At 45.9% G+C, this 24,072-nt stretch overlaps 1 protein-coding gene across 3 annotated transcripts in view; it reads left to right on the top strand.

Annotated features, from left to right (window-relative positions):
• Window positions 1-24,072, top strand: part of GON4L (gon-4 like) — a 246,766-nt gene that overhangs the window by 149,830 nt on the left and 72,864 nt on the right. For all 3 annotated transcript variants that reach the window (XM_085639371.1, XM_085639370.1, XM_085639369.1), the window contains 3 exons: window positions 6,658-6,856; window positions 11,491-11,635; window positions 14,263-14,413. In XM_085639371.1, coding sequence (XP_085495497.1) covers window positions 6,658-6,856; window positions 11,491-11,635; window positions 14,263-14,413 — 495 coding nt within the window. The remainder of the gene's footprint in view (window positions 1-6,657; window positions 6,857-11,490; window positions 11,636-14,262; window positions 14,414-24,072) is intronic.

Raw genomic sequence — 24,072 nt, 5'->3', positions numbered from 1 at the left:
GCTTCCTTGCTCCCAGGATCTTCATGAACCGAGTCCCCAGTTGGGAGCTCCCGGACTTGTCCCACGTCCCCTCTGCAGCATGTTTGTAGGAGCCCCCCCCACCTCTCCTTCGGTGTGGTGCACAAAGCTAACAAACCGACCAGTACATCTACACCAGTAAGCGTCAGGGCAGATAAAGACTAACTGTTGGTGGTTCTTTGGACCTTTCTCCCCTATCATCTTAAGTCCTGAAGGGGGTCGTCGGGAACGTTTTGCAAGTAACTGTGCAGTAAATGCCTTTTGTCCCGTAGGACAGCATTACCGCGTAAAAACTCATTTAAGTGAACATCTTGCTTACCTGTAAAAATCAATATCTCGAAAAGAATTTGTATGATAACGATGTTCTTGATATTGAAATTTATATAAAAGTAGGTGCTATTTTTCTAATTTGGTCTCAGATTTATTCTAGAGCGTGTCTCGTTGATTGCCTATGTGAGTACAAAAAATGCTTAGCACTACCCTCTGATAAGCCTAAACTTCTCGTTCACACTACCACAAAAGAGAGCAATTGGGATTATTACTTGTGCTTCTGTCCTCTGTAAACCAATAGGGGTTGCCTCAACACTAGGCACATTGTACCTCGTTTTGGTGCACTGTATAGAGAGCCAGCTTCTCATCTCCAGCAAATATACACCATCTTTTTTCTGGAGAATTTGGTGCTAAGGGCTAGTACGGGATTCTCACCCACCACCTTTCCATATCTGTCTACCCAACAACCTTCCGGCATTCTTTGCTCCACCTGATCCCTTAAAAGAGGAACAAGGGCTCCATTGTTTCGGTCCAAAGAGAACTTTGACCTCGGTCATACAAAGGACCATCGATTGGACAATCAGCTGTTTGTAGGATTCACAGGAGCAAAGAAGTGTAAAGCAGTGAAAACAATAACCCATTTCAAGGTGGAAAGTCCTCTGCATCAAAATCTGCTACATCCTGGCCAAGAAGCAGCCACCAGAGGGCTTGAAAGCTCATTCCATCAGGACCAAGGCTGCTGCCACTGCGTTGGTACTCGGACTGCCTATCCTCAACATCTGTCAGGCTGCAACGTGGCCGTCAGTTCAAACATTTGCGAAGCACTTTTGTCTTAATAGTCTGGTACATTGGGAGAGACGTTTTGATCTTACAATCTTGCAAGACTTTTAAGTCTGAGCCATTCCACAGACCCACAACCTTGGGAGGTATTGCTGCAGTGTCTATTCACAAGGTGAGTAGTCTGAGGTTGGAAGTATCCATCGGAAGAATAAGTTACTAACCTTTGGTAACGCTCGTTTTGGTGGATGCACTATCTAACCACCGATTCCTCAGTGACCCTCCCACCTCCCCATTCTGTGGAATGGCTTCTTTTATCAAACTTTAAAAGTCCCCATTTAGAGGTCTGCACACTATCAAACTTAATCAAACAATGGTTATATGTCCGTCAGTGCATGCAGAGTTCAGAAACAAACTGACGTCAGCATGCATGGCTACGGCAACACTTCGAGGTGTGGCTGAGTTGACCTGGATGACACCACCTACTGGCACGCGAAGGAATTGCTGGAATCCAGTCTGGTGCCTGGGGATATGCACAAAGTGAGGAATCTATTAGATAATGTGTACACCAAAAGAGTGTTACTGTAGGTACGTAACTTGTTTGTGTGCTGTATTCATTGCTATAGTTCATACTGTATGATTCCATTGGTTATTCTCTGCAATATTCAGAGGCAGGCAGAAAAAGTACCAGGAATGCGTAAGTTGGCAATATATACCCGGAAATCATCACATCGGCAATGTGAGGAGTAGCCCCTGAGGCTGCGTGACCCCACTTGGCCACCCTGCAGAGCTTTTGCTAGGGAAAAAGTTTCCACATCCCGTCTGGCACCAGGAGGATAGCCATAAGTTAAGGAATAAGCTGAAAAGTCCTGTATCCTTCAAAAATACACTTACCAGAGGTAAGTAACATTTTCTTCAAGAACATACTCAAAACACTGCTCTTAAAGATGCAGCTAATACAGTAAAACTCCTAGCACTGAAAATCCCTAGAATTAAAAAAAACTATCCAATATGTCTAGTTGTCTGACTTGTTATTGCTTGATCCCACACGCTTGCTCATGTTAAATGATGAGCTCTCCTGGGAGCTGCATTTTCAATTTGAAAGAAACATTGTTACATTGTTATGCCCGGCCTCTCGAGTCCTAGCCAGAAAATGTGTTACCCATTCAAGAATTCTAAAAATTCTTTCTCTGATGCTGTTCATTATAAGATGTGAACATTGACTGACCAGAATAATTAAATGTACCTTAGCCTGATTCTTGAATGTTGGGGTGGATGAAATAGGGGCAAATCTAGCTCGCCTTTTATTTTGGCCCCTGAATACTGCCCATCTTCTTCTCACCCACAGTTACAGTCCACAAAGCCATAGTTGTACTCTGAATACTCGCTAACGTGGTATTGCTTAAGAATTATTGTCCTTTTTCATCTTACCGTTACGAAACACACAAACGTTTTAAAATAGGTCACCATGGCTGTTGTTCATTTTCACAGCCCATTATACCAGCCTGCATTTCTGGTTGATTTGAAGTAGTATTGAACAAAAGTATTTGGTAACAAGTCTCGAAACTGGTGTTCCTCTGACGTGTGTTGGTCACGTAGAAAGGAATCTAATTTATATTGGTTAAATAGTGTCAATTTGTCTCTAAAATGTTTTTTCAGTAACCTCTGCAAAAGTTTGTCTCACTGTCCATTTCTATCGCGCAAAGAAAATCTGAACATTTACATTAATTAGAAGACTTTGATGATTTAAACAATGTCTTTATATTTTTCTTTTGACTTTTGGTGGATTTCATATTTATTTGAGAGATGGCATTTTCGCTCAGAAATATTGTAATAAGAATGTGATGGAGCACCGCATAGATTATATAAGTATAATTGAAACATTGAAAGTACAGGGCAGCTTTGTTTGCGTAGTGCATGCTGATAGTTTCCCTATTGGCACCCGCTTAACCTACTTCTGCTGCTCCTCATGCTCCCTGGCAGCCTCAAACTCAGCATGCTGGAGTTGATTCCAAGTATGGGGCTATAAAGGAGCCTATATCCCCTGTGCATCTCAGACACATGGGAGTGGGAGCCTTGCCCATGGTAAGTAGTTTTTGGCATTCATAGTAGATCCTGTGTAGGACCTTAGACTGGCTAAGGCGTAGACGAGCCTTGATCGCCACCTCCCAGGGATGCATCCGTGCAGCCTCCCAATCAATGTCCTCCATTACGCCCAGATCCTGTGTCCATCTCTCCCTCTAGTGCCCCAATGAGTCCGGTATGATGATCTTTACGGTCCTGTATGTCTGTGATACTGTGCCGCTGCCAAATGCCTCCATCAAGATGCGCCCCTCTAGGGGTATATTCCGGAATGTCAACCTCATCCAAACCCTCCATCTGCCAAGCATGGCGTAATTCAGCATAGTTTAAGAATTTAATATGTTGCAGTTTGTATTCCTGCCTCATCAAAGGGAATGACATAAGCATCCAATTCTCGAGCATATCTCCTATTTTGGAGAGTCCTTTTGTGTTGCAAGTCCCGTGACCTTCCCCAACCATCTACCCCTCCATAAAGGTGTCTCCTGGGTAATCTTGTGAGCCCTTTCCAACGTTTTCATGGCCTTGTGCCACGTCTTCAAGGACACTTGTGTTGCTAATGCAAGAGTATGTGCGCCATTGCCCCCATGTAGATAGTGTAGGTTTGTGCATTTCTCCAACACTGTATGTTCCAATCAAAACGTTGGGTGGCCCTGTGGGTAGTATAGCCAGTCATTGATAGCAATTAAATGACCTGCCCATTAGTAGCCCTTAACATCTGGGAGCGCTAGGCCACCATTGTTTTGGAACCTTTGCAGGGTGGTGACCACTATCCCACAATAGTGTACGTAACCCTCAGTTGACCCTAGTGAACACTGACTGCGCTACCAGATAGTAGGTGTTTTGAAGCACATACAAGAATTTTGTCAGGGTGATCATTTTAATCAAGGCTGTGCGACCCATCAGTGTAAGGGGAGTCCCCTCAACCTGTCCACATCCACCTGGAAGTTCGGGATGACTCTTCCAATATTGCGTTGGGCGCAGAGGTCCCTTTGAGTGGTCATAAAAAATCCCTAAATAAATTAAACCCTCTGTGGAGAGTCGGAGACCCTGTGGTAGAGGCAGGAGTGGTACATGTGCCTGTGGAACATATAGCACTGATTTGCTCCTATTGACCCTATAGCCTGAGTGCGCCCATATGTTTCCAATACCTCGAAAAGGGTTGGAATGGTAATATAGGGTTCTGTCACATAGAGGAGCATGTCATCTGCATACAGAGACAGTTTTTCCTTCGTGGCATCACCGAGCGAAATACAGACCCGGTGTATCTTGGGGTTCTACCTAACTACGCAAGCCAGTGATTCCAGTGTAAGGGCAAATAGTAACGGGGAGAGGGGGCATCCCTGTCTCATCCCTCTTTCTATGGGGAATTCCTCCGATGTTTTCTCAATGAGCCTGACGGAGGCCATCAGGTTTTTGTATAACAGCGCAAATTGCTTCTGAAATTGTGGCAAAAGATGAACTTCAAGAGAATTTGCTCCAGGAAGGGCCGATGGACAGCGTCTAATGTTTTCTAAGTGTCTAATGACAAGAATACATGGGGTGACTAACGGGCCTGTATCGTTGTCATTCAGACGTGTGTGCGTCGCAAATTGTTGCGGGTCGACCTACCGGGCATGAATCCTGATTGGTCGCGATATATTAATGGGATAATGACTTGGATTAGGCTTGTCACTAAAATGGTAGCCAGTATTTTGGTTTCTGCGTTTAATAGGGACATAGAGCGGTATTATTTGCACCTACCCTTGGGTTTACCCTCTTTGGGAATGACCACTATTATTGCTGTCTGGAGGTCCAGAGGTAGCTCTCCTTTCTCTTTGCCCTCCCTAAACAGGTTCAGAAGATGCATGCAGCCCTAGTAAGTTCACATTTCTTTTTTTAGACTCAGCTGGGATGCCATTAGGTCCTGGTGTTTTCCCCATTCGCAGGTTAGCCACCGTATCCTGCTCCTCACCCAACATACGTTCTGCATCCAGGGGCTCACGGTCCTCTGCATCCAGAGCTGGCGCAGTGATCTGGGTCAAGTATGAGGCAATAGCCTGTGAGTCATGAAGCTATCTAGCAGTGTAAAACTGTTAAAAATGCTGTGCGAATTCATCCACTATCAAGATATCAGTTTGAAGATAGTCCCCTGACTGACTCATTAATGTCTGCACCCATACGGCGTCCCGTTCCCGGCGACCCAGCCACGCTAGTAATTTGCCTGCCTTATCACCTGTTTTGAACAATCGGTGTAGGGAGGCTATCTTTTTTTGTTTGGACTTTTCTTGCACCAAGTTCCTGTATTCTGCCTGGTACGCCGCAATCTGCCTTATAGGCAGGGGAACCGTGAGTGAACTCTGCGACCTCTCAAGCTGTAAAATCTTACTCTCCAGTGTGTCTAGTTCAGCTCTTTCTCTCCTCCTTTTTTGGGCAACCAAGTTCTGGGCTCTGTTCCTAAGCACTAACTCACAGAGTGTTCTTTTTTTCTTTGAAGTAGAATTCTGTGTCGACTGTAAGACCCTTTTCTACCTCTCTGTCCTTTAACTCCCATGCATTAAGCTCCTGCATTCTTAATCTTTCAGTCTTTTCGGAAAAACGCCTTTCCTTTCTGTCATGTTTAGTTTGTACCACCGTAGGAGGAGAAATGAGGGTTGGGTTGAGTAAGGTTTTTCTGGCTGAACTTAGGCCTGCAGTACTGAGAGCATGAGGGTTTGGGAGAGAGTGAAAGAGTAACTTCTACTTTTCACCTCACTGTGCGACATCATTCCTTTTATATCCGTTGGCAATGACACCACTTATTTTTGCACACCATTTTTAAATGTTGGAGAACAAATGTGCAGTGCTCATGGTATTGTAAATAAGGATTGCATTGTTCATCGTCCTCCAGCTGGACATTGGTTTCTCAATAAACACCATCTAAATAGGACTGTTTCTTCGGGGAATAACTGCTCAAGCATGATAAACCTTAAACTTCTAAGCCATTAATGCTTCAACCTGCACCTACATCCTATCCAATTCTCCTCATAAAACCCACTTGAAACAATGTGACGCTGACCAAAGTATTGTCAAGGATACTGATATCCATGCACTTTGAAGTGCATTTCTTGTAAGTTCATGTTAATGGGCCTTTTACCAGAGTCTTCAGTATATTGTTTCCTGCGACAGAATTTCAAATCAGTATAATGAGCAAGGATGGACACTTCAGTGACCTTCTCAGAGACATCATTTGAGGTTCAATTGGTGCCTCAAGTAGCAAAAGGTGAGCAAAAGAACAATGGATTAAACCCAGATCTTTGTGACTGGGGGTAAATGTTTGCATTGTGCAGCATTCCGTCCATCAATTTCCCACTGAGACAGAACATTATATTTCTTGTTAACCATTTTTTGTCTGTTCCTTAATATCCTAACATTGATAAAGTCTTTGAATGACTTTGGCACTTAACGTGTCTCCAGTGCTAGCACATTGAGTTTTGCGAGTGGAATGTTGTGTTGCCGCATTGCATTAAATATTGTTTTTTCTCTATTTCCCAGATTGAGTTGTCCTCCTTTGCTACCAACTCACTGCTACTTAGGCGACCATTCAACCCGGATTTCCAGACCGCCTTTCAGACCTGCAATCTGAAGGATGCTCTGCAGCTCGTCCTGGATTTTCACACGCTGGTGCCTCAAGATTGGAGTCCATGCAAAGAGCAGACGCGCAGTATGTCCAAAAGTGGAACCCTCAAATGTGGTGAGTTAAAGACCCGTCTGTAAACTCTACAAATAGCTTGTTGTAGGTGGACACTCTTCATCTACACTCTTTTTGTTCACACTTATGAAATCTTAAGTGTGGGGAACTGTCTTGCACAAGACATGGCATTGAAAATATGAGCCGGGGCCTGTGGAGTCGGGGCTATCAGCACTTATTGCAAGCTTCCGCTCAGAGCAGCATTATGCTTCCTCCCCCCTTCAAGCCATCAGTCAGATTAGTTAGGATAGTCTTTCATGATAAACGGACTGTAAGGTCTTTTCTTGGCTCCTGGGGTAGTCCTTGGTTACTGGTTATCTTTGTTGTTATTATAGTTTACCTCTATTGCTCCATTGCCACGATTCTAATGCACTCTCATTGAGTAACCAAGATATTGCTTTTGGACACTTGACTTTCTCGGCAGAGCAAGGATGAGCAGTAGACAATTACTGTACGAGGTGGAAGAAGTAAAAAAAAGAGATTTAGACACAAAAGATAATGATAAAAATAAACTACTATTCGTTATTTTAGAACTAGAATAGGACTGGAGGGGTAGGAGCCAAGCTGTAGGATACAGAGGATTGAAACCATAGAGCTGAATCACTTCAACAGAGAAATGATCCATGATAGGAAGGCAACCCAGTCAGTACACCATGGAGGAGACAGGAGGATAATCTGAGGAGCAGAAAGAGGTCAACCCTGTAGCGTCTTGTGAGTCTGAGATGACGGGACCCTATTAGGTACCTGACTGACTCCGTAGAACAGTGACGTAAGTGTGTGAGTGATAGAATTCATGATGTAGATTGTTCAGTTAACTGTTACACACTGAGGAATAAAGACGTGTAATACTAAGCTCAGTGTGTGGCATGATCATTTGCATGTACTTGCCTGGGGAGGACGCTACAACTGGCGACGAGATAGGGGATTACGTAAACCGCATGACCCAAAAAACCAAGCGTGCTTGCTCTGAGAGTTTGCCGTGGTCCAGCAAACTGCTCATGCATGCCACATGTGCCTCAGTTGAAGTGAAAATCGATGGTTGGCATATGTGGAGTCAAAGCGGCAATGTAGCCAGTGCAAGGCCTGTGAAGAAAGTGAATGTCTCACAAAAAAGTTTGTTTCTTGTCAGCTAGAAATTTGCTAGTTAAGTCGAGACAAGATGTACTGCGCATCAATGTGACACAGATCTATCATTCATACAATCCGACAATGCTGAAGGCAGTGACAACCAGGTACAGAGAAGCTCTAAAGGCAGGGATAGCCGAATGCAAGAAAGAGATAAAAGTGAAAATATTCCTGCGCAAATAAATGCTAAAGGCAGTAGAAACCATATACAATACAAAGAGGTGAGAAGGGTGAAGAAACCGTGTCGGAGACCAAGCTGCTACCACCGCCAAGGAAGAAGACAGCGCCTCACAGCTGTAGAGCGGGCATGACGACCCAAATGTCAGCACACAGATGACGATGGTGCTGGTACAACCGGGCAGCAGACGCTGCCAGAGTGAGCTCTGCTCCCGACAGCAGAAAGTTCCACACGTTATGATGATGCTGCATTCCTAAAACCACCGCCTCCCTTTGATATCGCCAAATAGCAGAATATTGGTGACAGATGGACTGCCTGAATTTAAATCTTTGATGATTTCATTGATGTGCTGGAGTAAGCATATGACAAAAAGATCATTAAATATCTAAAGAATTTAGCAGGTGAAGGAATAAAAGAAGTGATAAAGAAAATACCACAAGGTTAAACACCAAGTTCATTCTAATGCCGAATGTCGACTATGAAAGGTTAATTTTCAGTCAGGAAAGGCAGAGAGCTGGTGAAATGATAGATGAGTTTCTAGAAAGATTTGATTCGCTCAAAAAGCATTGGAAGTTTAGTGAGTTCAATGATGAAGAGGCCATGCGTCTAATAGTAAGAGATGGTTGCCTCTCCGATTTCCTTCAGATGGCGAATGCTGAAAGAGTCACTCAGATTGGAGCGAGTACTCATTGCTGCCAGATGGGAAGAAAGAGCTGACAGACAAGCAGCTAACAAGGCCCAAAGTGAATCCACACTGAGTATGTAAAGTAAGTCGAAATACAAGGTAGAAGGCCAAAAAGTAATCTCTCCAAAGAAAAAGAAGTTGTGTGATCGGTGCGGATTTTCCTTTCCACATGAAGGTAAATGTCCTGCCTTTGGACAGATATGCAAAGGTTGCGGGAAAGAGAACCATTTTGTAACAGTTTGCAAAGCGAGGGAATGTTCAGGTGCGTCACGTCGAGAAAACAAAGTTGAGTAAAGATCAAATTTGTCATATCAGAAAAACAAAATTGATGCTTGAACGTTCCAGACTCGATGGTCTACGTGCGCGCACAAGGCCCAACAACCACATCAGTTGAGGCAAAAAGAGACTGATCAACATCGATTGTCGTCAAATTCCTCATCTAAAAGTTTGTCACAGTCATTGTCGATAGTGAGGAAGATGGATTTGCAATGTCCATGTTGACTGCTGAACGACGTACACATGTAGGATTACCTTTGTGCAAGGTAGCAGTTTAGGCTTATCAAAGGGTAGTGCTAAGCATTTATTGTTCTCACAGTGTTGTTCTTCCTGTGGGAATTGGGCATAACCCTGACCCAGGGAGCCTAATTCCGCCAAACAAAGATGGTGGAGTTCTAAGTTTGATGTTCACATCAGGTAGCCAACCTTAGGGGTGGAACTAGCCTGATGGGGGAACAAGCCTCCTGACTAGCTAATTTTCCCACCAGTCCTGGTGCCAAATGGGCTTGGGGCGGGCGTGGCATTTCTCCTGTCTGGGGAAGCCTTTGGTTGCATATCAAACGCGCATAGGCCTTAGAAGCCTCCTGCCTTGATATGCTGATTAATTAGCTATCCTGTTTGGAGGAGGTGACAACACCTCTCACCAGAGAAGGCATTGTTTCTGCCTTCAAAGAGCGCAGGCTCTTACCTGCAGGGGTCAGAAACCTGTCTGTGGTGACAGGCTGGTCTACACGAGTCAGTCAGTACACTAGTAGTCGGTGAGATTTCAGGGGGCTTCTCTAAGATGCCCTCTGGGTGCATGTAATAATCCATCACTGGATTCATTGTATGCTTATAAATACAAGATGTTTGATACCAAACATCTCTAGTTTCAGTGAAGGCATCATGTAGCAGGGGACCTCATAAATACCAGTGTCCAGCACATGTTCTCAAAATGTCTTCCCTGTTCACTTGTAATACCTAAGAATTGACTTAGACATCCCAGGGGCATATCTGCTCATGCAGATATGTCCTCACATGTAATATAATGCACCCTGCCTTAGGGCAGTAAGGCCTGCTGTAGGGTGACTTACCTATACTGCATGCAGTGTGTGCAGGCATGGCACACGGGAGGTGTGCAATATTGTGTCTTCTCTTTTCCATGAACTGTGGCACACAGCCTGCAATGGCAGTCTGCATGATGGTGCTGAGTGGTCCCTTAGGCTGGCACAATACATGCTGCAGCCCTTAGGGTTCCTCTTTAGCCTCCTTGCCCTAGGTACCACGGGTATCATTTACTAGGGACTTACAGGGGGTGCTAAAGGTATTGCCAATTGGGGGAACAATTGTACAGTTTTAGGGAAAGAGATCTGGCGCTGGGGACCTGGATAGCAGTGCTTTTCTGTCAAAATTGCATCAGATACCAGGCAAAAAGTGGTGTTGACCATGTCAGAAAAGAGCACTCTCCTACATTTAACCAAGCATTGCAAAATTTACAGCTGGGTGAGGGACAGCCCAATGTATGAAGCTTGTCACTTCAGTGGATGAGGAGCTTGCATTCTAGGGGCAGAAATGTCAGATGGGGTCATCCACACCATTGCCTGTTCTGTATTCTCCTATTCCCCAAGCCTCCCATATTTTATGTATATAAGGTGTTTGTGAATGTCTGACAACACCAGGCACGTTCAGACAGACCATGGATTGATAAGTATTAGCTTTAGAATGAGGCTTACATCCTTTGACGTTTCCATGTGAGATTGTCACAACAAAGGAAATGGTTAATAGCCTAGATGAACCTAGGGAAGGGGAAGCTACAGTGGACAAAGTAAATGGCTAGCAACCTCCCCCACCCACCATATTTGGATGTTCACGAAGGGGAGAAGACGGATGAAAATGAAAGACACACAAAGGAGACAATCATTTTATGCAGAAGATATGCCTGGGCATCTAATGGGCTCCACCATTCACCTGTCTGCCCATAAACCACACATCTTGCACAGAACATGCACCCTTCATACATGCCCCAGGATTAATGGCAGTGGACCCCAGTTGTGAGGACTGGGCCTATTTTACTTAGGATAACCAGTTGCATGTGTGTCTAGAGAAATACAGTTGAAACGCCCTGTGTCACTGGATTATATTTTACCTTATTTTGCCCTATGTCATAAATGCTCACATTGCCTTATCTTTAACTTATAGTCCATTCTATTCCATTTATCACTCGCTTACAATACGTATTGTCTTCTCTTTTACTCGTCTGACCCTCCCTTACAATCACCTCCTTCCCTATATTTTGTCTTTGGAGATGTGTGGAAGGTCAGTAATTACCATTTCTGTTTGATAATCCTACTTTGTCATGTATTGCTTATTGTATTTACACCGCTTCCTTTGTAGTCAATGATGTTGTCTGCCTTCCGAAGCAGCTGGCCTGGATGATGGCAACTAGGAATTTGTTCATGTATCCCGAGCTGCTCCCCATCTGCTCCATGAGGACACAGAAGCCAAATGACAAGCCTGTGTACACCAAGGCAGAGGACAAGTAGGTGTTCAGAGTAAGGGAATAAAAAGCAACAACCCTTCTTTGCCAAAGCAGAGTACGATTGTCTGTTCATTGTATGGAGTGGAATATCAAAAGCGCAGACTTGGTTGAGACAATATATGCGTCGTCATGTCCTAGTTTGAACCAGTCTCTTTTAACAGATGTGGGTTCCCCAAGGAGTTATTGGTCTGTGGTCCACAGTAAAGTCGAAATTCCAGGCTTGTAGAGCCTCTAGAGCCATTGTTGTAGACTTCTCATATTAAAGTCTGCGTTCAAGCAGTTGCGTAGAGTATGCACCCTTGTAATCATGGGCCACTGACTTTCATCCTCTAGCAATGGCACTTGGCTTCAGATGGCCAATGTAGTCTTCAGGTTGTTAGGAGTCTGAATATATAGTTTTGGATATAATGTTAAGCTACATAGTCAGCCTTTAGTCTGTCTAACTGTGCCCCTGCCCCTTCTTGCCTACTCCTGTTGCACATCGCTGTAACTCCCCTTGGTGCTGCTTCCCCCACCATCCTCCTGTAAGCTATCCCACTGCCCTTTTCTCACCCTCTGCCTCTCTTCTGCTTTCTTGGCCCTGCACCCCTTTGCCTCGTTTTTCTTCTCTTTCCATTGTTCTGGCACTTCACCCTTCTGCTTCCTTCAGGTGCTATTCCTCTTCCTGCTGCCAGCATGTTTATTGCCCTCCGCTTGCTCTTTACTTCAGTTTTTTATATGTTTTCCTTCATTCTCTTTAATAAAGGAATCTTCCCCCCAAAGCTTGTTTTGTTCTGCTCCTTCCTCACCTGCTCGCTATCCCTCCACCTTTTGCTAATTTTCCTTCAGTCACTTGCTGATCTTTATACAGTAGGATAGCTTCCTTTTCGTCCTGGGCAACTTTTATTCTCTTTCCACATGGTTCATTGTCCTTCTGCCTATTCCTTCGTTAGTTATCCTTGTTTTTGCTTTTACCCTCTCCTCCTCTTTTTTGTACATCTTGAAGATCCTCTTTTCTTTGCTTCTTTCGGGTCCTTCTTTCTTAAGTCTGTCTCTTTTTAGGTCGAGCACAGGCAGCGCGCATGTGCTGTCTGCAAAACCTGTTACCTCCTTTATCGGATTTTGGCATGCCCATGAATTGCCATTTGTTCATTGTTGTGCCATTTAGAAATCCGGGGGTTTTATTGGTGACTCTCCTGCCTTTGTGTGCTTAGATCACGCCCAGGCGTTTTCTCTTATTGTTTGCTTGCGTTGGCCATCCCAATATGTCCACGGTTCCTCCTGCTCATCCTGATCTGCCTTTTTATTTTGTAGGCTATCAACATCGTTTTTGGATTTTAAGCCGTTTCAATGAGCAATGCTCTGTTCGGCACCTGCAAAGTGTCAATTTCTGTCCGATAGCTGTTGAGCTATGAGTTATTTCCTCCAGCCTCCTTTTCCGTTCCCCCTTTTCTGCACCTTTCTCTCTTTTGCCCTCTTTCTCCCTCTGCCGTCCCTCTTTATCTCTTGCTGATCCCCCTTGCTCCTTTTGTCTCCCTTTATACCCTACTTTCTCCCTTGGCCCCTTCTTTCTTCATCTGCCACCTTTCTCCAATAGTCCTCTTTCTATCGCTTCCGCCTCTTGCTATACCTAACCTAACTTGCTCCTTCCTTAACCCCCTGGCTTTGTCTGCAACCCTTTTGCCTCCTCTCTGGCTCTTTTTGCCCCCTTTGTGGCTATTTTTTGCCCCTCTCCTCTAAATTCTTTTGTCCCGTCAAGGCTCTTTCTGCCCTTCTCCTCTGGCTCCTTCTGCCCCTCCAGCTGCTCCAGCCCCATTGATTCTTCTGCCATCCTCTCTTGCTTTTCCTTCTGCCAGGTTCGTCTTGCTTTTCCTTCTGCCGCTCCCTCTTCGTTTTTCTTTGTACCCCCCAGTTGCTCCTTCAGTTTCTCCGCTTGCTACATCTGCCTGCTTCTCCTTTATTCTGTCTCCTCTTGTTGCGGATTTCTACTACCTTCCCTGTGTACTTTTTTTGTCTGCCTGATACAGTCCTCCTGAGCGTTCCACGCTGCTCATCCTGATTCCACTGAGGGATTCCCAGTTCCTCTCTTACTTTTCCTGGTGTTACATTCTTTATCTCAATTCACATTGTATTCTTTTTGCGCACATCTTCCTCAGTCTCTTGCACTACTTTATCTTTCACCAACTTTCCCTTGAAGCACTTTGCTCCTTTTAAGGCATGCGGTACCTCTTTCCATCAAGCACTGGGTCTCTATCACTAGCCATCTCTGTTCACCTGTTTGCAACAAAAACCTCCCTCAGAAACCACCTAAGGTGCTTGGCATTTTCACGTATGCACTGTATATAACATCTATTTTCCTAGTTTGTGGTGCTATTGTAGGTCTTTGTTTCCGACAATATTCAGGCAGACTCTGTTCAAATGTTGTGTATTAATTCACATGCTTCTTATGTTTCAGTTCTCTTTTGATTAATTTACTGTCCTCGGTTCATTGCTGTGGGTTTAATTTATTGCCTCTCCTACTTTAGTTTATTGGTGTTTAGTTTGTCACTGCATGTCTGATTGTGTGTTTGGTGTCTTGAATGATTCCTTTTTCTCTCTGTCTGAGGAAATCGCAAGTGGGCTGACTAAGTATTTCTTTTCCTGGACAGTTTATTGGCTCTGGGACTGAAACACTTTGAAGGGACTGAGATGCCCAAATCATTGATTAGCAAGTACCTCGTGGTCACAAAGACGCCCCAGCAGGTCAGCGTGAGAATCAAGAACCTCAGCTACAGCAGGGTGCCTGATAACATCATCAGGGTGAGTTTGGGATGGGAGGCAAGGATGAATAGCAGGAGCAGGCTGTGGCTTGACTTTAATGGGGTCTTCAGATCTTGTGTTGCAGGGTGTGGGTTGTGAAGATTGGAAAGGCTTGCATGGATTAAAATTGGGTTGTTAGTCTTCCTTACTATTGACACACTATTGAATTTTTATTGGCATGCTGCTTGAGTGTCTAGGTCTATTGCTGTTTCTTCTGTCATTTCTGCTTTCCCGTGTGAGCAGTACTCACTCACACTATGAGGCAGTTTGCTTGGCAAGCCTACAATCAGGAAAGGTTTGGCGAGAGCCTGGCATGATTTCACTTAGAACTTGATGGTGCTTCAGAGCTACCAATCCCACCAAATCTTTCCTCTCCTAAACTCCTTCACCACGCATTCATGCTCTGTTTCTCAATTTCCTTCGGAAAACTATCTTCAGGTTTACCAGTCTGACATTTGCCTCCAGGTATGTATTATCTGGCTGTCCAGTAAGCAAACTTGTGTGCCCAGTGAAGCACTGCAGTGCCTTTCCTGTGTGATCTATATTCTTACACATTTTTGCCTCTTTAGAAGCTGTATATAATATATAAATTGGTGTTGTGCAGGACGCCCCGTTGGCAGAGTAAATAAAAAATATAGCTTTACTCAGAGCTCCCCAAAAATCGATTCTTGAGATAGCATGTGCTTTTCTGAGGGGATATTTTATTAATGTGTTCTAGTCATAAGCAAGTCTTCCCACTCGTGGTGAAATTCATCAGAGCCTTATGGCATCCCCTTGATGAAATGGTCATTACGCTTGAGGCCTGTTTCAGTGGGATTCAGATATCCCTTGTGCTTGCATTGAGAGAGGAGTGTCATGGTCCCACGCTGCCTCAATCAAATAGCCAGCCTCTTAGTAGAAGTGATTAGACCCAAGAGTGCACAATGTAGCATGATATAAGTTGCCGTTGCACACGCGCGTTGCTGCAGTCACAGCCTGTTCATATTTTATCCGTTTTCAAGATGTTGCTTCTCTTTTTCTCAGTATTCCTTGCTCCTTCATTTTTTATTTTATTCACTATTTTTCATCATTCCTGCTGACAGTAATATTCTATTAAGCCAAGTCCATTGACCAGCAAAAGAATTGTGCTACTCGCTGTATTCGAGCCGGTAACAACATCCTCATGACAGTAGAGCCTGCAGGCACAACGCTGTGTCGCAAGTGGGCCAGCTTTGCTGTGGATCTCACTAATACAAAAAAATAATTGAGCCTGTAACCAAAAATTCCAGGACAGAGTTTTGCTGTTCAAACAGAAGTAGAATGGGCTTCAACTTGGTAATACTCTTTCTATTGTATTTATTTAAAATATGAACAACATTTCTCATCAGTAAATAATATAGAATGCAATTAAAGTGAGCAATCAAAGAGACAAGCCACACTCTTTATGTTCGAGGCATGTGGGCTGCTGAATTCATATCTGTGCATAGATCGCCGCCTAGTGTTGGGTCCGGATGTTTGCACGTTGTTGTCCTGGAAGAGTCTTCGAGGTATCCTGGGATAGGTGACTCCTCCCCTGGACTACAGTGCGCATGGGCATCCTCTCCATCCTCAGATTGTTTTTTTCCGCCATTGGGTTCGGATGTGCTATCTTAGCTCAAGTTAGGAAAAACTTTATCGAGGCCAAAAGGCCTTTAGTTCGCGTCGGTACTGTTTTCTCGATCGGTTTCGATACTCCTTTGTTAGTTAACAACTTTCAGCACCGACTTTTCGCTTCTTACCTGCCCATCAACGACATCGACGATGGAATCGAGGACACCGTTCAAAAGATGTCCGGTATGCAATGCGAAATATCCCCACATCGACGTCCATCCGGTGTGCAACAAATGCCTTTCGCCGGATCACGACGAATCGACATGCATGGCCTGTGCCCGGTTCCGTTCCAAGAAGACTCTACGGACTCGACGAGCGGCAAGACTCGAAGCGCAGCACGCGGCACCGGCCCCGGCAGACATCTTCAACGCCGAGACCGAAGATGTCGAAGAATTGGAGATCCTACCCTCCAGTCCCGTTTCCGAACATGACTCCGGATCGAACGACGTCGACGAATCACTCTTTCGCAGAGATGAAGACGACACCGAGGTAGGAGACTACGATGAGGCCTTAGGGGCCGAAGAGAGTAGCTCCAATGACGAGCAAGGCCTACCCGTTCAGACTGAAGAGAGCCCAGTGCCACAGTCTATGGCTCCGGTCGAGGGATCGCCTTCGGGCCTTACCCGAGACCTATCCCGCAGTTCTTCGGCCCCGCCCTCGGGCCCGGCCTCGGACGTTCAGCGGCAGCCATTATTACCTAAACCGGCTGGTTTCCCTTCTTCCAAACCGAAACCGAAAGCTGCACTGGTTCAATCGAAACCGAAACCAAAAGTGGCGCTGGTCGGATCGAGGCCTTCCACACCTTCGACGCCAGCGAAGCGCGTCGGCACCGAGCGCACCAAGCCAGACTTCGGTGCCGAACTTGAAGCGGCCGACGTCGGAGTCGGCATGCGGAAAAAGGCCTTCGGTGCCAACAAACCTGATCGGTTCCCGGCGTCGACGCCATCGACTCCGACACCAAAGGTCACACTGCCGGCTGCGTCTCACATCGCTTCCACGGCAACACCGAAGCCTCATGCATCGAAGACGTCGACGGCCATTCCCGCCCCTCGACTCGATGACCCGCCGGCGCCGAAAAAGTCGACGACCGCCTCAACAGACCTGGTCGGCGCAAAAGCCTCAAAGACGCTCCAAGTGCGACCTGGTGCAGCACAAAGCAGCAAAACCAAAACGGTCCTCCAGGACACGTCGGGCTCCGGCCCAATAAAAGCTCCAGCAGCCTCTTCGGCGCCAGCCAACATTACTTTTGGCCTGCCTCCGTCCACGATCCCAAAAATATTCCAACTCAGGACACGGGTCGCCCACACCACGACTACACCTGCTGAGGCGTCTCCGTCACATGTCATCGACGCCATCACCGGCAGGATGGTTATCCACGAACGGAGGATAACTTCGGAGCCACCTTTGGACCCTTTCCGGATACCACTGAAAAGGAAGCTGCCTGTGGACTCAGAACCTCTCCTAAGCGAATCTTACCACTCGCCCTACCAAGATCCACATTCATACTCTCCCACACACTCCGACACGGATGTGTTGGGGGATTACATGGATGACCAAGTCCCCTACCACGGAGACATAGAGCCTGATTACCAACAGGACCCTGATCAAACTTGGGGCGACCCTGTAGATCCAGGTGCACCTCTAGATGCACAGGACCCACAACTCTATGGGGCGAAAACATCTCCCACAGAGGACACTGCAGCGTTCAACGCTCTTATCGAACGTGCCGCAAATAATCATGGAGTGCAGCTTCACTCTGACACCATCGAGGACGACTTTCTTATTGACACCTTCGCATCCTCAGAAAGACATGTAAAAACTCTTTCCATGTTGAAAGGGGTCCTCAAACCAGCCAAGGACATCTTCAAAGAACCCACCAGGGCACGAGTGATAAACCCCAGGATCGATAAGAAATACAGATCGGCGCCTGGGGACCCTACTTACATCAGAGGCCAATTACCACTAGACTCCATTGTCGTAGCGAATGCTCGCAAGAGGGCACACTCGCAGACGACAGGTGACGCTCCTCCCCCGGACAAAGAGTCCAAGGTGCTAGAGACCTCCGGCAAGCGAGTTGCCGCCCAGGCTGCCAACATATGGCGCATAGCCAACACTCAAGCGCTCCTCGCTCGCTACGATAGAGCGCACTATGACACATTGGAACAACTACTCCAACATCTCCCTGACCAGTACAAAGAAGGTGCAGAAATTCTTATCAGAGAGGGACAGCTACTCACAAATGCTTCCATCAAGTGTGCACTAGATGCCGCAGACACGGCTGCCAGGGCCATTAACACAAGCGTCATGCTGCGACGACATGCCTGGTTGCGAATCTCCGGATTCAAACCGGAGGTGCAAAATAATATACTCAACCAGCCTGTCAACCCCGACTATTTATTCGGACCGGAGGTTGACACCACCCTTGAGAAAATAAAAAAGGACACGGACACCGCAAAGTCCATGGGGGCTCTCCAGACTCAGTCCTTTCGGAGCAGCTCCTTTCGTCGCCCCGGAAATAGAGGAGCAGGTAGAGGACAGGGGTCACAGCAGACATACAACAAGGGCAATACACAAACCACCTACGATAAAAACACCCGGGGTGGATATCGTGGCTCCAGTACAAAGGGAAGAGGACGCGGCTACGGCAACACCAGGTCCTCCCCCAAGAACAAGCAGTGACGCCCTCTCCCTTCCTCCCGACCACATAACACCTGTCGGGGGAAGGCTACAAAGGTTCCTGTCCACGTGGAACTCCATCACCACGGACAGGTGGGTCAAAGATATTGTCAAATACGGTTACTGTCTAGAGCTAACCTCCACTCCACCCACAATTCCTCCAAGAAACCGTCCTATGTCCTCAGAGCACTTAACGCTCTTACAGCAGGAGGTGCAAAGCATGCTTCTAAAAGGCGCAATAGAGGTCGTACCCGTCCACGAGCAAGGTACGGGGGTGTACTCCCTGTACTTTTTAATACCGAAGAAGGACGGGTCACTCAGACCTATATTAGACCTGAGACCCCTAAACAGATACATTCTTTCCGAGCATTTTCACATGCTCACTCTCCAGCAAGTCCTCCCGCTGCTCAAGCAGGGAGACTTTCTAGCCACACTAGACCTCAAGGATGCGTATTTCCACATACCCATTCACCCATCACACAAAAAATACCTCAGGTTCACTGTTCAAGGACAGCACTACCAATTCAGAGTCCTTCCCTTCGGCGTGACAACGGCACCAAGGGTGTTTACAAAGTGCCTAGCTACTGTGGCGGCACATCTACGGAGGCAGCACATACACGTCTACCCTTACCTGGACGACTGGCTCGTTCAAGCGAAGTCAGCCCAGCAATGTGCCAGCCACATGTCCCGCACCATTCACCTCCTTCACAGTCTGGGGTTCTCACTAAATTACCCAAAATCCCATCTCCAGCCCGCACACGTACAACAGTACCTAGGTGCGACTATAGACACTCTGGCGGCCACAGCTCAGCCAAATTTAGTGAGGATCAACAGCATGCAAATGCTGATCTCCAGGTTCAAACCCCAACACTCACTTCCAGCACGAGTGTTCATGCAGTTGATAGGCATGATGGCCTCCTGCATTTTCATAGTCCCACACGCGAGATTACATATGCGCCCGCTTCAGGAGTGCTTAGCACGTCAGTGGAATCAGGCTCAAGGACAGTTGAAAGACCTAGTGTTGGTGAGCGGTCGGGCATACAACTCTCTGCATTGGTGGAATCCTCAAAACCTTTGCAAGGGCCGACCGTTCCAAGAGCCTGTTCCACAAATAGTACTGACAGCGGACGCGTCTCTCCAGGGATGGGGAGCTCATGTACTCCACTACACAGTGCAGGGACTATGGACGACACAACAGAAGAAGATGCACATCAACCTTCTGGAACTGATGGCAATCTTCCTGGCCATGAAGGCATTCAAAGTACATCTGTGCAACAAAGTCGTGTTGATCCGGACGGACAACATGACTGCCATGTACTACATACAGAAGCAGGGAGGAACACACTCTCCACAGTTGTCTCATCTGGCTCAGAGCATGTGGAAGTGGGCCATTCAGAGGAACATGTTCCTCATGGCAGAGCACCTCCCGGGCAAGGACAACCAGATGGCGGATCTGCTCAGCAGACACAGCCACCAGATGCACGAGTGGGAGTTACACCCATCAGTACTCCAACCGTACTTCCAGCAGTGGGGTCATCCAGAGATAGACCTCTTCGCCACAGGCGAAAACGCAAAATGCCAAAGCTTTGCCGCCAGGTTCCCACATCCGCAGTCGCAGGGCAATGCGATATGGATGAACTGGTCCGGCAGATTTGCGTACGCTTTTCCCCCAGCGCCGTTGATACCGCTGGTGGCTCGCAAACTCAGACAACACTCCCTGACACTCGTCCTAGTTGCTCCTACGTGGGCACGCCAGCCATGGTACACCACCTTCCTCGAACTTTCCGTGGTGCCGCATCAAAGGCTGCGGATCAAACCCGCGCATTTGACGCAGAACCATGGAGAGATTCAGCACCCAGATCCGCAACAGCTGAACCTGGCAATCTGGCTCCTGAAGTCCTAGAGTTTGGCTACCTCAACCTGCCACCTGACTGTATGGACATCATCAAGGAGGCCAGGAGACCCACTACAAGAGCTTGCTATGCAGCCAAATGGAAAAGGTTCGTCATTTATTGCAGTAATAATGACATTAACCCGCTGGACGCATCCATCCAAAACATCATTTGTTACCTCTTACACCTATACCGATGCAATCTGGCGTACACCTCTATACGTGTCCATTTGACCGCAATCTCAGCCTATCTGCAAACCAGGCAGCACCTCTCACTATTCAGAGTGCCTGCCATCAAAGCATTCTTGGAAGGACTCAAACAAGTCATTCCACCAAGCCACCCACCGGCTCCAATGTGGAACCTCAACCTGGTCCTCACACGCCTGATGGGTCCACCCTTTGAACCTCTACACTCATGCGAGATTCAATTCCTCACCTGGAAAGTAGCTTTCCTGGTAGCAATCACTTCTTTAAGAAGGGTTAGTGAACTCCAGGCACTAACAGTTCAAGAGCCATTTATACAGGTTCACGCCAACAGGGTCGTGCTACGTACCAACCCCAAATTCATGCCCAAGGTAATCTCGCAGTTCCACATGAATCAAACTATTGAACTGCCCGTTTTCTTCCAAAACCCACAAACTGTCGCGGAACGAGCACTCCATACACTAGACGTAAGGAGGGCCCTCATGTACTACATCGACAGGACTAAACCCTTTAGGAAGACAAAACAACTGTTCGTTGCCTTTGCCCCACACCACAAGGGTAACGCCATCTCCAAAGCAGGGATAGCCAGATGGATAGTTAAGTGTATTCAAATTTGTTATCAAAAGGCAAAACGCACATTAACTATTCCCCCACGAGCCCACTCAACACGTAAGTTAGGGGCCTCCATGGCTTTTCTAGGAAATATTCCCCTGCATGATATATGTAGAGCAGCCACCTGGTCCACCACACACACATTTACGAAACACTATTGTGTAGATGTGCAATCAAAACAGCAGACAGCTGTAGGACAGGCTGTTCTCAAAACCCTTTTTCAGACCGCTGCAGCTGGCACTGGTGGCCGCCGCTAATAGAGGGCACTGCTATACATTCTATGCACAGATATGAATTCAGCAGCCCACATGCCTCGAACTGAATATGCTACTTACCAGTATGCATCTGTTCTTGGCATGTAGGGCTGCTGACATTCATATCGCCCTCCCTCCTCCCCGGCGCCTGTAGCAGCTGCAGCTCTCAGAATTACTGTAAGCATGGTCATCACTTTTCTGTATCTACTCCATCACTGCCACAATGGCGAAAAACAATCTGAGGATGGAGAGGATGCCCATGCGCACTGTAGTCCAGGGGAGGAGTCACCTATCCCAGGATACCTCGAAGACTCTTCCAGGACAACAACGTGCAAACATCCGGACCCAACACTAGGCAGCGATCTATGCACAGATATGAATGTCAGCAGCCCTACATGCCAAGAACAGATGCATACTGGTAAGTAGCATATTCATTACATTCATTAAAAATGCATTACTGTTTCCCATAGTAAGTAATTCATCAATAATGTACAAAAAGACTATACATAATTTTCCCAAAAAAATGACATAGCCAAGTTCACACATTTTATTGCACAGCCACTTAAGCAATTTTCTCACCCATTAAAGGCTCCCTACTTGCAGAATCTGTTGTAACACAGCCAGATCTCAAAAGATTGGGTGTATGTACTTCTTCCAAGGCCTACAGGGAACAAACAGCAAATATGTGCTTTTTATTCTGTTTAAAAGTGACTTCATCTGCACTAATTTTACAGTTTGAACATCAACACCATGCAACTTCAAAAGAAACATTGGAGTAGAAAGAAGTTTAAATCGAAGAAGTTAGTGGTGTTCAACTAAGCCTGCCTTTTAAAATGGTAGAAGTCCGATAAGTATATTTGACTGCATATCCGAGAACATTCAGTTAGATCGCGAGTAACGGATGATTCTACATTAATAGTCCATCTTAGTATTAAGAGCAGGGGAAGCACTCTCCACAGTTCCAGTTCTATCCCTAGTTCTTACCTTTACACTCCCTTTGCATCTAGCCTATGATTGGCTGGAGTCCCTGCAGGTTTCCCATCCATTATCCCTCATACGGATTATACTTTGTCCAGTTTATGGAAAGTAAGAGTAAAGCCTTCTATATTTCCCAGGGTTTGTGCTGTAATGAAACATCCCTTTGTATCCCCTGTTTTGATTTTTACATTATTTTTTTTCTTTTCTTGTCATGTACATATTGTACATGGTGTTTACTTCTACCGGAGAGACAAACCCTTCAGGTCTGCTCCTTGCACTTACAGGGCACTTATGTGGGCATCTGAGTTCTGTCTGTAACTCTCAAGTTTGTTACCTGTTTATCTGAAGGCCTTGAATTCTAATCTTCCTCCCTGGACCACTTTGTGTGATCCTTGACAAACCAAATTTTTACCTGTCTGCTACGATTTTCTTATTTACTCAAATTGGCACGTTTAAAATTGTGTGCCAATGCTGCACTTAAAAAAATAAAATAAATAAAGTATGATTTCTTTGTATAACTTTGATACATAGTCTTCCTTTATATGCCACTGGACAGGTCCTGGCTGAGCATTGAAATGAGTTGATTCAATTGAGGCAAACAGGCTATAGAACAGCACTCGACCTAAGTATGCAGGCGAGCTGTAACATACACACAGAGTAGTATTGGACAAGAAGTGGCTTTTAACCAGAATCAAAATGGTAACTGATAATGTTTGAATGCATACTTCATCCAGCCAACATTAGAGTACACAACCAATAGAAAATGGCTAGTGAGTGGATCGTTTTTACGCTTCCCCTCCAGAAAGATTGTCTTTTTCAGGATTTAAAATAGACTTCAGAATCTGCAGTTTTAAACCTCATTAAAGGTCTTCAGGGTGCTGGCAATGTTAGTCATTCTAAATTATCACCTCATTAAAAAACAAAACCCTTGGCTGCAAATCCTGCTCCTTTGTTTTCAGAAATAGGAAACATGTTTGACGCTGGTACTGTAGAGAAATAGTTTTACTAGATGGTTTGGGTCTGTCTGTTCTTTTTACTCACTGGTTCAGAAAAAAAAACCCATTGTCTGTTTTGAATAGAGGAAGTTCAAAAACGTAAGTAAGTGCCAAACCTCTATCTCCTTTTTCTGAGCTCTAAAATGCCTTGTCTTAAAAGGGTTGCAGTCACTCACATTCCAGACAGTACAGAAGTGCTGATATGTACAGTAGCATTATCATTACTAGTTTACTGCTCTAGTTTGCCAGAGGTGTTTAATTAAATATTATATTTAATACTTAGATTGATACTGCATTTGGCAAGTTTCAGTATGCTTGTGTATGGTAAGATAATACAGTGACCGTGGTTTGCACCGTCACGACAAAACACCTTAATTTCCCTAAATTCCAACTGCACACCATAGGGTCCTTCAGCTAGGT

The sequence above is a fragment of the Triturus cristatus genome, chromosome 12 (assembly GCF_964204655.1).
Source record: "Triturus cristatus chromosome 12, aTriCri1.1, whole genome shotgun sequence".
Lineage (NCBI taxonomy): Eukaryota > Metazoa > Chordata > Amphibia > Caudata > Salamandridae > Triturus > Triturus cristatus.
Note: the sequence above shows the minus strand (reverse complement) of the source record. Positions and strands in the feature narration are given on the sequence as shown.